The sequence below is a fragment of the Rosa chinensis genome, chromosome 5 (genome assembly GCF_002994745.2).
Source record: "Rosa chinensis cultivar Old Blush chromosome 5, RchiOBHm-V2, whole genome shotgun sequence".
In the NCBI taxonomy this organism is placed as follows: domain Eukaryota; kingdom Viridiplantae; phylum Streptophyta; class Magnoliopsida; order Rosales; family Rosaceae; genus Rosa; species Rosa chinensis.
Window position 1 is genome coordinate 35,649,408 of NC_037092.1, and position 13,745 is coordinate 35,663,152.

The 13,745-nt window shown below is 37.2% G+C and overlaps 1 protein-coding gene across 1 annotated transcript; it reads right to left on the minus strand.

Annotated features, from left to right (window-relative positions):
• Positions 1-1,994: 1,994 nt before the first annotated feature.
• Positions 1,995-13,255, minus strand: LOC121049195. The gene is made up of 15 exons (XM_040505838.1): positions 12,098-13,255; positions 9,787-9,901; positions 5,631-5,872; positions 5,118-5,253; positions 4,923-5,038; positions 4,778-4,804; positions 4,544-4,665; positions 3,984-4,145; positions 3,796-3,853; positions 3,562-3,657; positions 3,034-3,211; positions 2,812-2,952; positions 2,646-2,701; positions 2,398-2,450; positions 1,995-2,171 (listed from the first exon to the last, which is right to left on the minus strand). Exons 1-14 carry the CDS (start codon positions 13,253-13,255, stop codon positions 2,403-2,405), a joined length of 2,655 nt encoding a protein of 884 aa, XP_040361772.1. The 3' UTR covers positions 1,995-2,171; positions 2,398-2,402.
• Positions 13,256-13,745: the final 490 nt, after the last annotated feature.

Here is a 13,745-nt window from a genome sequence, read left to right on the forward strand (position 1 = left end):
CTATTCTGAGATTGGTGCGTTCTCTGTTGTCTCTAGTTGATACATCTGAATTTTACGAGGTTAGCCATCAACCTTTTTGTTTAATCAGAAAGAATTTGGTTTTCTTTCAAAAAGTTTTGGAAGTTTCTGCTCTGTTGTCCAAGAATCCTGGTCCGATCATGATTTCATCTGTTAAAAAGTCCATTTTTCCTGCGGATTTGAGTATGATTCAGGAATTGAAGTTGCCAACTAACTTTCTTGAGAAAGATCAATTCAAATTCAGTCTGCAAGTCCTGTCAAATACTTTGTCTAAGAGGATTGATTAACATTGAATTTTCATAAACATAGTGAAGTTTTAAATGAAAACCTGCATAGCTACATGAAGCACAGAAAAGCAATGGTAGGAAGTATAGGATCCTACATGGATATCACACTATTTTATTAGAAATCTATGCATCATTAGCTTATATGATCTTATAACTTGACTTCTATAAACTTTTGTTTTTCAAAGTTAATATTGGTCACACACTCACACCATAGGCGGCTTCTTGTTTCTGTGTAGTGTTGAAATACTTATCTCTGGTTCTTACTATTTTTCTTAAAGTTATCAGTCAGTCTTCTCTCTTTGTTTTCTATGTCTAGTTTTCCCTTGTATTGCATTCCAGAAATGCCACTTTTCTACCAATTTGGATGTATAATAGGTAAAGAGTAAAGTTGTTCGGGAAGTTAGAGATTTTGTCAAGGACATAGATCACTTTTTAATTGTGTTTTTCGGGAAGACAATTCCCAAGCTGATGAGTTGGTGATGGAGCAGATAAACCTTGTTGGTATGCTAAGCAAGGTATGAATGGTAATTGTGTTTTTGTTTGCATAAGATTTGTTAAACAAGATGCGGTCAATTTCCATTTCTATACGTCAGCTTCAATAATATGGCTCCCAAATTGACTTTTTCAATCGTAAAATGGTCAGAACAGAGGTATAATATCCATTTTCTGACAGCCACATTCCTACATGTGTTGTATAAGCTGTCCTGCTGTTTTTGTCCGCTCTTTGAAAAAGTGCAATGCTTTAGATTTTCTCCCTCCTTTGTAGGTTTGGCCATATGAAGAGTGCGGAATCTGGCTTTATTCAAGGGCTGACTGTGAGACTATTCTGCTCGATCAGTTCGACCTTTTGAGGTTTGCACTAACTTTGTAGGGTTTTTATTTTTTCCTGGCAAATAAACAGAATCATAGGAAGACAGAGCTTAACTTGTTTCGAATACGGTTCAGCTCGTATCACAAAACAGTCCTTTAGACTGCAGCCTACAGGTATATATGGTTGGGCTGATCTGAATGAGCTTATTGAAGGACCCCCAAAAGATAGATCTGTTGATAGGCCTCTTACCAGCCTCAGACGTTCCTCCTGACTACAAATCTACAATGCTGCCGTATCTTTTCAACAGCCAGCATTGAGTTTGCTTGCATCTTTTCTCACTTTTTTACAAGTGCTCTTGAAAGAGCTGCTGAGGAAAAGTCCTTACTTGATGAAAACAAAGATTGCGGTCTTGCCTCGCTTCTAATGCAATTTTTTCAAACATCGAATCACTATTATGTATACAGTGCAGACTCGATGCATAAATGATGTATCAAGACAGGAGGATGAAATTATCAATATGTATGCTCGGCAAGTATGTGTTTCATCACTTGACAATATACACAAAGTGTACTTCTAAGTTTCTTGGGAAAAATATTTTGAAGGTTCTTCCAGGTTTGTTTCTGAGAATTTGGTTTAGCTGTGGTGCAGTACTCCAGTTTACTTCCAATATGAAATTGCATAAAAGTAAATAAGTAATGTAAGTTTGAGTGATGAAGGTATTTTTAGTTTTTAAGCAATAGCGAACAGGAAATACAAGTAGTGAACATATACTAACAATAGTGAACAATTAAAGCCTTGGTCAGTGCTCAATTTGTATTTCAGTGTCCCTGGCAATAGTAACAAAAAAAAAAAAATTGCTAGGGTAAAGACACTTTGTTTATAAAAGGTATCAAAGATCTGATCAATATCCTTGCTCTACCATTAAATGTGATAAACTTGTTCCCGTGATAACAAAAAGTGAAACCATATAGGCAATTCTATTTGTAGTGCTTTAACCGCAGGACCTAAAGCTGTTCCTTCTTTTCCTCTAGAGTCTTCTCCCAAAATGACTTCTCCTGAAACATGAAAAAAATTTCTCATCCGCAAAATGACTTCTGCAACACAGCAAGAAATTGTCTCCTCAAAGGTAGTACAGCAAGTAGGGAAAGTTGCAGCTATGGTTTGGGGAATAATTTCAAACAATAGCAAAACTATCAGAAATCGCAATAACAAAGATATTCATGATCATATAGCAAAAAACAAAAGAAAGAACGCAGAATCCTGATTAAATAGGAAACTAACCTTTGTCAACAGGAATCAAAAATTACAGTTGTGAGATCTTGCATAGGATAAACCTGCACTTTTCAAAAATCAGTTGCCACTTGAGCTAAGTAACAGAGGAAAGTACTCAGTCATGTATACAGAAAACCAAACAACTAGAGCTGCATAACTCTAATTCTCTAAACATGTCAGGCTTGCAGAACAATAGCCGGCTCATGTATAACAATTCTTAAGCATCAAATATTAAACAATTAAGTACAATAATATACCGTGGAGAGTAGCTTCCCACTATCTTCATTCCAAAAGCGTAGATGGCTATCCAAGCCTAGAAGGAACGAAACAATTGACATTAGTGAAATAGTTAGGAAGATAACTAGATTCTGTATATTGTGTACACAAGTACATGCAAATAAGGAAATACAGCCCTGCACTCACTTGATGATATTAGAGGATGTTGCGTGTCCCTTGCAATGAATTTAATTGAGTTATTTTGGATGGGAGATTTAGATACTTTTCTGGTTTGAGAGTCCTTATGAGGCCATCTTTTCAAATTCTCAAAGCATTTGATCACTCTCCCTGTAACAACACATTGGATCAACATACAAAAGAAGCAACAAACTGAAATATAAATAATAACAGCAATATCAAGCCATGCACCTGAACTAATATCAACCGAAGCAAGGTCACCAGAATCATTCCCTATGTAGACTTTTGTGCCACTTAAATCATTTGCAATAGCTGTAATAGGGACCCAGTATTCAAGATTCTCCTCCTCCCAGAATGTGACTTTTAATTCGGGATTTCCCATCCAACATTTAGTATCATAGACAACAACCTGCAGAATGAAACAAGATATAAGGCAGCAAGAACATCTTTTACTGGGAACCACTAGAATTCATGACATTGGACTTTTAATACAAGCATAAAAATTAGATAATTGCAAGTACTCAAAGTCATTTCAATCAAATCTGGAATATATATACAAGCATAAAAATTAGATAATTGCAAGTACTCAAAGTCATTTCAATCAAATCTGGAATATATCAGTAAGTCTAACTGCTTGCCTCTCTTATTACATAAACATTTGTTTCTCACTCTAAGGTGCATAAATAACTTGAGAATAAGCAGCAGTTTAAAGTGCAAGATATAAAAGAAAAAATGAAGCCAACTGTATGCCACCATTACCTCATGCATATTGTTGCCTGCAACAAGTGTCTCTTCATTATCTTCCATGAATGTTGCACATGTGAAAAATGTTTCTCTAACACATTTATTTTTAGGCTGCTCAGGTTAAACATCATGGGAACCAATGTGGGTTAGGTTATAATTTTTGCAAAAGAGAACATACATGTGTGTGTGCGTGGGGTACACATGTCTGTGAGTTTGTATAAGATGTAGTGGGAGAATGTAAATGCTCACATCTTCTAGTTTCCAGATGCACTCTTCAACCTTCCATACAGACAGTGCATCAGGCGACCTAATAGAAAATCAAATTAACCTGTACGTTCTCAGATTTTTGAGGTAGTGATGATACTCTTTATTTAATGAAGAAAAAAGAACTTTTGACGAATATAATAATTAGTAACTTGCTTAACATCAGAACTCACCCTCCAAAAACAAAATAATCTTCGGTTGCATCCATTTGGCAAAAATGGGTACGACCTTGAGAATTCACATTCCATTCATTTCGCTTCTTATGTGATCCATCCTGATTTAAGGATAATATATGTACCCGACCCTTAGTTGTACATGTGAGAATATTGCAAGATCTAACATAGAAAATCATTTCAAAAAATTAGCAACTATGAAGAGCACAAAATAAGAACAAAAACTTCAGCCACTGATAGGAACCATATGTATAAAAGCTTCTAGAGAAAAACAATAACACTAGGATAAGCTTACATAGAAAATAAGCATACAATACATTCAGTGGAACCATATTCAGAGTGTTTGGTATGCATTCCAAAAGCATGCATGTATATATGACTTAAGCACAGTGCAAGTGCACAAAAATTTGGAAAGAAATATAGAATTATAAATTACATTCAATCAGATGATACAGAGGAACTAAATTTTATAAGAGATTGCAGAATTCAAATTGCAAAGCTAAAAGAATGGGGATTCATATCAATGGCAAAAAACAACAAAGGCACTTGAGGCAGATTACCTCTTAGTTGAATAATTGGCCCTGATATGTAATCCAACAATATCACCCTCCCCGCGCTGAATATCAGAAACTAGAATGTTGTGGCAATATACGTCGCCAGTATGAGGATTAAGAAGATCAACCTAAGACAAGTAAGGCACAATATCTCATCCCAAAGGTAACAGAAAAAAAAAAAAAATATATATATATATATATAATACCTCCAAATACTGACCACAAACACAATGTACTCACCGTGCCATCCTTTCTAGCTACAGCTAACTGCAAAATTCAGAAACAAGTAAGACACATCAGAAAAATTAAGAAAACAAATCTACCTAATAAAACTGAGTTCTAATTCGAAACCAAAAAAACCCAGTTCTAGTCAGGAAACACATACTTTGTGCCTTTTACTGTCCAAGGAGGCGGCCACCACGCCTTTTGAGGGATCGGGATCGGCATCGGCCTCTCTCAATACTCTCACAATAGGATCTCCTTCTTTGTCGACATTGATAACTATTAACCACGAAACCTTTAATTGGGGAAATTTGGCAGTTATTAATAAACTTTTGATTGATAAACTGAGCAATAATACCTGTGATCTGACCCGAAGCATTGAATGTCAGGCAACGGAGGGGAGTCGGCAAACCGAGGACGGGCAGATTATAGTTCATCTTCCGTTCACTCAGCCGCTTTCGAGACAAAGGAAGAGTTTCTGATACTTTAACGGCCTGTGCAAAACCAATTTAATCAAATAAACAACTACAGTTTATAATTTGATCACTTGGATGCCTAGACCTAATATGATGTAAAACCAAAGGCATAATTGACTGTCTGCAATTATACCATCAACATCAAATGCAAATCCGAAATCGAACCCATTACCCATTTCAAGTTTTCGACTATACCATTACGGCATTACCTTAGTTAAAAACCAACAAGAATACAAGATCAAATGGAAATCGATTATTTACAGATTGGAAATTGAGTATTTACAAGAATACAAGAACAGAAATCGGTTATTTACGGATCAAGAGGAGGACTGGAGAAGCCGGCCGTCGCAGAGGAGGAGAAGAAGACGGAGAGGGAGAGAGAGATGGTGAGATACCTGGAGGCGGAGGAGCGGAGACCGGAGAGGCGGAGCCGCGGAGACGGGTTCCTGGTGGGGATTGAAAGGCTGGAGGCGGTGGCCAGTGGGGCTTGAAAGGCTGGAGGTGCAGCTCGGAGACCGGAGACGGGTTACTGGTTCTAGCCTTGCACTCTTGCAGGTTGCCGAGTCGGGCGAGCTCCAAGTCTCCAATCGAGTTGGCGAGTTCGGCGGTGGGGCTTGAAAGGAGAGCTGGAGAGGGACTAGTCCCAGAAAAAAAAAAAAAAAAAAAAAAAAACCTTTTCCTTTTGGAACCGGGAGACCTTTTTACTCGCACCCGTCACTTCTAGATGAACCAGATTTCGATCTGTAACTGAACGGGTTTAAATTGAAAATTTGATCTGTTTATGATCTAATCGTTTAAAAAAAAAAAATTTAGAATACTGAAAGTACAAAGAAAATTTAGGAGAAATTTTTATTAACAGTAGAATTATCCATATCTATATATAGTGAAAGTCCTGTGTGTACAAAAAATCCTATTCTAATTAGGTTCATAATATAGAGTAATCTTCTGCTATCACAACAACGAAAAGTAATCCTAATTTGATAAAACACATAAAAATAGGAATGAAAGCAAGAAAATCAATGGTAGAGTTCAGGCCTTTTTTTTTTTTATTTATTTATTTTTTTTTTTTTGACGTTTGTAGAGTTCAAGCCTCATATACTAGGTCACCCCTCAACACCTTGAGTAAATATACCAACATGGTCCGAGCCCAATATACCAGTATCTTCCAAGTGGAATCATAGCATCATACAACAGCTGCATGGCTGCAATGCTGCATATACATATATCAATCCTTTACATGAAAGAACACTTGACACAGTTTTGTACTACATTTAAATTGGTTGAGGATGAGTTGCTTTCTTTTTCTCAAGCGCTTGGATTGGCAAAGAGGATCTAAAAGAATCAGAAACTAGACCGATTCCAAGGCTTCGCAAACAAGCTGTATATATTGATCCACTGCAAGGCAGACAACTTCATAGCTGCTTCTTCATGCAGTCATCCAGACTCGTAAGTTCCCAACAGAAGCCAGCAAAAAGCATGGGACTGATTGGTTATTGCACGGCTGTGCCTTGACGTTGTGACGGTCCAACGTGACATTCAGGATTTTTCCAGGGACGAAAATTCAAAATTCTCTTTTTAATTGACTCCCCATCAAGATTTTTGGAGACTTTTTCATCTTTCGATGCCAGTAGGAATGCATCCTCCTCCGAACAGGTCTTTTCAACCTGGATTGTACCCCTTGCCTTGCCATTGATCTGAACTGGTAGCAAAATAGTAACTCTAAGCAAGCACGATTAACCTGCATTAAGAACATAAAATGGAATTAACAACAGCTCACCATATGCCCTCCAGTCTTCCTCAAGTAGCATACATCCAATATCATATCTCAGGTGTACCAGCAAACAAGATAGGACCTTGGCAATGCACTTATGTAGAGAACGATGTTGCTCCGAAGTAGGATCCTCATCAGTCACTACTGTTCCCTCTTTGAGTGCACCATCAGATAATGGTGAACCAACAACTAGCCTCCAGGCTTGTAATTACCGGATGGAACAAAATTGATAGAGTTTGAGTAATGACAGTTATTCAAACAAGCAACAACACAAATAAAAGAACACAAGAATTGCTGACGCAGTGTAAACCTCTCCACTGAGGAAACTTCACTGCGTGGCTTTTAACGTAGCCAACACGAGAATCAAATCCAATATGAATCAAATCGTTACAGATCACAAGTACTGGTATTCAACACAACCACATTGACTAGCAACAATGCTAACTTGCTCACAACTGTAAAAGACCTATTCTAAACAACTATGAAGCAATCTGTATAGATGAAGAAATCTGGACACGCCTTCAAATTCAATCTTGCCTTGAAGCCTCACTGATCTCAATCACATATGCAAGTGATGAATGCAGTGAACAAGCAGTATGATCAATCAATCAAACAAACAATGAGAGTTTTGTAAAACAGTTAGTGCAGACTATGCAGCACAATTAAAAATCTCAATCAGAAAACTCTACCTCTCATAATGCAGTTTCAAAACCTTTTATAGAAGATAAAGACTCCCCCTCAATCCAATCACATTAAACACCGATTGAGATAAACATGGAAAGGTTTTTCAAAACAATATGCAATCAAAATCTTTTATCTGATATGTATTCAAAACAATTCTAAATGCAGATAAGATTTCCTAAACTCCTTTCCTTAAACACTATTTGAATTGGAGAGTTTAGACCCATAATATATGCATCAATCACATGCAAATTGATATGATATGCAAATTAAAAGCTCTCTAAACCTAGACCATATTTTCAGAATTATATGGAGAAAGAATCGTGTACAATCAATGCGTCTAACCCTAATTGATTCCTATTAGGAAAGATCTTTTTAACAAAAGATTGCCAATTAAAATAAACAGACCTAAATCAATTAGGTCTTCAATGGGACGATTTTAACTGGTGAAAAAAATCTTTGCATAATAAAATTTAAGAATAGAAAGATACTTTCCAAAAACAAACTTCCTAAAACCTAGGACTGACTCAAGGATTGCAACACAGATTGCAATCCCAATGCATATGCTGACTCATGAGATGCATTTACCTGTAACGTATTTGAGATCAGTATTAGGCCCTTTTCCAGCTTCTTCAGTGATGAATTGTCATGATATACTTCACTAGCTTTGTATGGGAATGCCAACAAATAACATGTACAAAATCTTGTACTTACAATCTCCCCCTTTGGCATTCCTATACAAAACACATCTAATTAATACAAACTTCCCCTCAACAAGTACTTGAGGATCCTCACTTGGGAAGAAGCCTGCAATTCCTGTAACACTTATCACACACACCTTGTAAAAAGCAAGTTAAAGATAAGGCATAGGAATGTCAACGCAATTTCAAGATCAATATCAAAAGATTTAAACAATCAAAGCACAAGTTGATCAAATTCACCAATATTCTCCCCCTTTTTGTCTAGGAATGACAAAGGCAACCTTCAGCTTGTAGTTAATGAACAAGTGAGAGCACAACATAATAAAACCGAACATGTAGACACAGCTTGTGAATGAACCCAAGAATACCAGCTCTTGTGCTGCTCGTACTTGAGTGAATAAATAGAGGAGCATGCAACAAGGAACAAAAGCACATACTTCAAATATTTCATTCCGATATCATCATATTCCTTTGTCTTATTCCCTGCATGGGACTCAGAACCTCAACATTGGTATCTTCCCACTTCTATCAATCTCTATGTGCATGGCCTTCCCAATTTTTCAAAATTTAATGCAGCAGCCAACTCCAGAGCTTGCAAGAACCATCCATGAATTCATTGTCAAGTAGATAGAGGAAGATAACGAACTAGGTTATGAAGCACACAAAAACTGAATATCGTTTTTTTTGTTTTTTGTTTTTTTTTTTAAATTTTTTTTTTTAATTTTTATATATATATCGAAAACGCAAAACTAACAACCTAAAAATAGCAAAAAGGTTTCAATTTTCTTCCCCCCACACTTAAACCAAATATTGTCCTCAATGTTTGACAAATAATCACATGTAATGAAAAGATTTAAGTATAGAAAGAGAGAGAAAAGAAAACAACAAAAAAAAGTATAGTTAAGAAAAGTAGAGAATGCTCCCTCTTGTAGACCTCCCAATGCACACAACCTTTGGAGACGAACTAAAGACACAAACCTCAAGGCTAATTAAGCCTTGACTTCCTAACATAAGCTCCATGCCAAACATGCTCCAAAGGTACTCCAATAATGCTCAAAGACAATAGGAAACATCACTTGTCACAAACTGATTTCAGCTAAAACCTTGCAGCAGTCCTACTTCCGAGGCTTATAGCTCATCCATTCAGAATCGGAATCCAAAGATCCTACTTGGAGATGAAAGTTCATATTCAGGGCTTTCCGTACATATGTGGCGCGAATTCTAAGTCCAAGGGATGTGAAAACTAGAGACCTGCAAAGTTAGCAAAAAAATACAGAAAACTGTCAGAATGCTGACAGAATGTCCTTTGTCCATTCAAACCTGAATACCGGAAGCTACAGGGGTCACATTCAGAAACCCTTTGGTATGAATGAAGTAGACATCTGGGGCTTCAATTACATATAAGGCTTGTCTCATTTGGACCCAGGGAATTATCCCCTGTTTTGCGCTTTATGTGGCTCAGCTGCCCAGTTTTCTGGTTTTCTGCCCTGACCTTTCTGTACTCAACTGGAGACTGCAGACTCATTAGAACTCAGAATTTCTATCTGTCAACTCCATTGGAAAATAGACTCCTGGGGCTTTTGATCCATGTATGGCACGTCTTCTGATTCCAAGTGAGCTGTGAACCCTAGCCGTTCAAAATGAACCGATCCGCGAGCCAGAAAAACTGTTTCGGTCAACAGTGATCTTCTTCTATCTTTCCTCAACTATATGACCTGCACACACACTAAAAACATAAAAAGGAACCAGAAAAGAAGCAAAGAAATTGAAAAGAAGATTCAGGTAAACTATAACACCCTTTTAACATAAAAGTTTCCTATGCCGTTGCCATCTCCTCATCCATTCATTGGATTGCCTCCCAATTAGTGCTTGGTTTCATGTCATACAAGCGCACTTTCATTTCCAAATTCATTGAACTTCTCATGTTCAATAATCAGTGACCTATTCAATGACCTGATCGGTGACCTGATCGGCTTCACCACTGAAACCAAAATCATTTACACGGTTTTTGTCCACGGGATAGACCCATCTCTGGTATATGTATATCAGAAATATGATATCATCATGGAACACACAAAAAAGCGATGCAACATTGACATTTTTATGACAAATGCAACTTATGTAGCGGAAGCTATGTAGAAGGAGGATCACCAGTAGATGTTTCGCAATAGACACCAGCCCAAGAAGAATCAATCAGAGAAAGATAGCCCAAGTATCAATAATCCCCCTAAGTGTGATCATGTGATGAGAGATGCAAGGATGAAATGCAAACACACAATGAGTGGGTTGTATCCAAATGCTAAGAACAGATTTAATTTGCATAGCTTTTCCAACAAGAGCAATACCATTTAATCATAAACAAGAGTGCAACAAAATAAGTTCACACGAGTGAATTGATTCCGACAATCACAAGGTAAGATAGAGGGTGATCGAGTATTCTATACCTCTTGTTGTGAAGAGTGAACATATCTCAAGATGGGGTGTGTAATATTTGTGGAAACCTGAAAACCAAGCCTCACATACGAAACAAATTTAAGCACGTAAACTATATTCCCCTTATAACACCGTGAGGGCATGATTTTGAATTTTTCTTTTGGCCTTTCACACAAAGTAACATTTTTGCTCAAGAAGACTACGACCCATGTAACGAGTATTAAGCTAGCAGCTCCCAAGTCAGATGACTTTAGGGTACTAGATGTAACAAGGACATCCCAAAGAGCACATCTACTCGAGTCAATAGTCTCATAATCCACCGAGGTGACCAAACCATTCCCGTTTCTTCCCAATCCTCATATCGTTCGTCACGACCGAGGGCTGTTTACTTTGGCAATAGCCTGGCCATGCTCCATAAAACATTTTTTTTTTTTTTTTTTTTCAAGGAGCAGCAAAAATAAGGAAATATTCCGTACAAGAGTATTGAGAACAGGCCAACCAACAAATATGACTTACCACCACTTAGAGTATGTGTGCATGTGAGGATTCAAGGTGATAGAGAATATGTTGTTCAAGCTCACAATTACATAGTGATGCAGGAACAAATTCAAAACATGCTAAGCAGCTTATTGCACACAGATTTAAGAAAAGGAGTAGAGCCCTCGTCAATCTAAGTTCAAATTAATCTGTCAGACACTTAGGGATACAAATCACAATCTTGAATTTCCAGAAACTGATCCTAACAATGCAGAAACGGAAATAATAATGCACCTATACTACCATGAAGACATACAACATGAATGCATGCAAAATGGATCAAGCGAAGTGAGAGTATCAATACTTAGAGCATCCACCAACGGTGCTTCTAAGTGATTCAAATTGAGTTCTGTCTAAAGGCCTAGTAAACGAATTAGACAATTTGTGTTCAGTACGTAGGAACGAAAGCAAGCTCAAGCATATTATCAAGATTATTCATATGAGCAGAAAAATAATTATTTGAACCTTTTTTAATCCAGATTTGCTTCTGCTTCAAATTCTGCTCTTTGGGGATTGCAATCCTGCTAATCAACTTCAGATGCTCTTTCAACTCTGCTTGCAGCGATGCAGTTGAGCCTATTTTTGATGCTTTCCTCTGATTTTGAGTGACCCTGCGGAGCATATTACATCTAGGACGTATGTGTCCCAATTTTCCGCAGAAATGACAAGTGGGAGTGAAACTTTTTGAGTTATGAACATACCTAGGCTGACGCACAGAGATGTGACTGTCAGAACTTACTTGAGTTCTCCTTTGATGAGGTGGAGGTGCTGAATCAAATTTAGGCTTTTGAGGAAGAGTTGGGGGATGAGTTTCTTGGTCATTTGATGAGCTTGAGTGCACACTTGAGCTCACACCTTTCACAAAGTTAGAACGATTGATTTTTGCACCTTTATGCCACAACCTTTTCTTGTTGGTGTGTGGTTTTCCAATTCCAATCATTTTGGAAACCAAATCTGACCCTATTGAGAATTTGTTGAACATTTCTTGAGACTCTTCAAGCTTGACCTGCAAACTCTCAATTTTAGAGGTTAGTGAGATATTCAGATTTGATTGGGCTTTAACTTCAACCTGAAGGGTTTTAGTCCTGTCAATCAACTCAATACGCTCCACCTCCCAATTTTGGGAATTCATCTTATCCTGCAAAATATCAATTTTGTCAGTGTAAGCAAAGCGTTCAACTTCCCATTTTTCTTTGCATGATTCAAGATTTAACTCGGCCTTGATCTTTGCTTTTCTGATTTGCTCAATCTCGTTCTCAAGTTTAAGATTTCTTTTGAACATCACTCTTGAAGCTTTATACAGTTCCCTGCACTTTTCATTAGTCACATCATCTGATATATCAAAAATCTTACCTTTACTGTTGGAATCGTCAGATGCCTCATGATAAGGTGAGGAGATGAAAGCAATATTCTCTTCTTCATTCTCAGTTTGAGAATTTTCCTCACTGTCGCTCCAAGTTGACTTAAGAGCCTTGTTATTTCGTGAGCTATATTTTCTATTTCCACAATCAGAAAAGATATGACCAATACCACCACATTCATAACGTATAGGTTTTTCAACAACGCTTTTCTCTTTATCAAAATTATTGACTTTTGGGTTTTTGTCAATTCGTTTTTTAGATAATTGCCCCCTTTTTGATTCAGATATACTTTTTGAAGTACTACCATAAGAGTTTTTATTTTTCAGAAATTTTTTAAACTCTTTGGTTAGTAAAGCTAAATCCACAGAATCACTATCATCCACATCTTTCATTTTAACAGAAGAGATAGCAAAATTTTGTACCTTTTTCTTAGGCTTGAACCTCATCATGATCTTCCATTGCGAGTAATCTTCACCATCAAAATATGGGGGACAATTTATCGAACTAGCAGCTATGTCACATTCATGTTCCATCATGTCCTCGGATCTACTAAAAAGCTTTAGAACCCGCTCTGATGCCAATTGTAATTACCGGATGGAACAAAATTGATAGAGTTTGAGTAATGACAGTTATTCAAACAAGCAACAACACAAATAAAAGAACACAAGAATTGCTGACGCAGTGTAAACCTCTCCACTGAGGAAACTTCACTGCGTGGCTTTTAACGTAGCCAACACGAGAATCAAATCCAATATGAATCAAATCGTTACAGATCACAAGTACTGGTATTCAACACAACCACATTGACTAGCAACAATGCTAACTTGCTCACAACTGTAAAAGACCTATTCTAAACAACTATGAAGCAATCTGTATAGATGAAGAAATCTGGACACGCCTTCAAATTCAATCTTGCCTTGAAGCCTCACTGATCTCAATCACATATGCAAGTGATGAATGCAGTGAACAAGCAGTATGATCAATCAATCAAACAAACAATGAGAGTTTTGTAAAACAGTTAGTGCA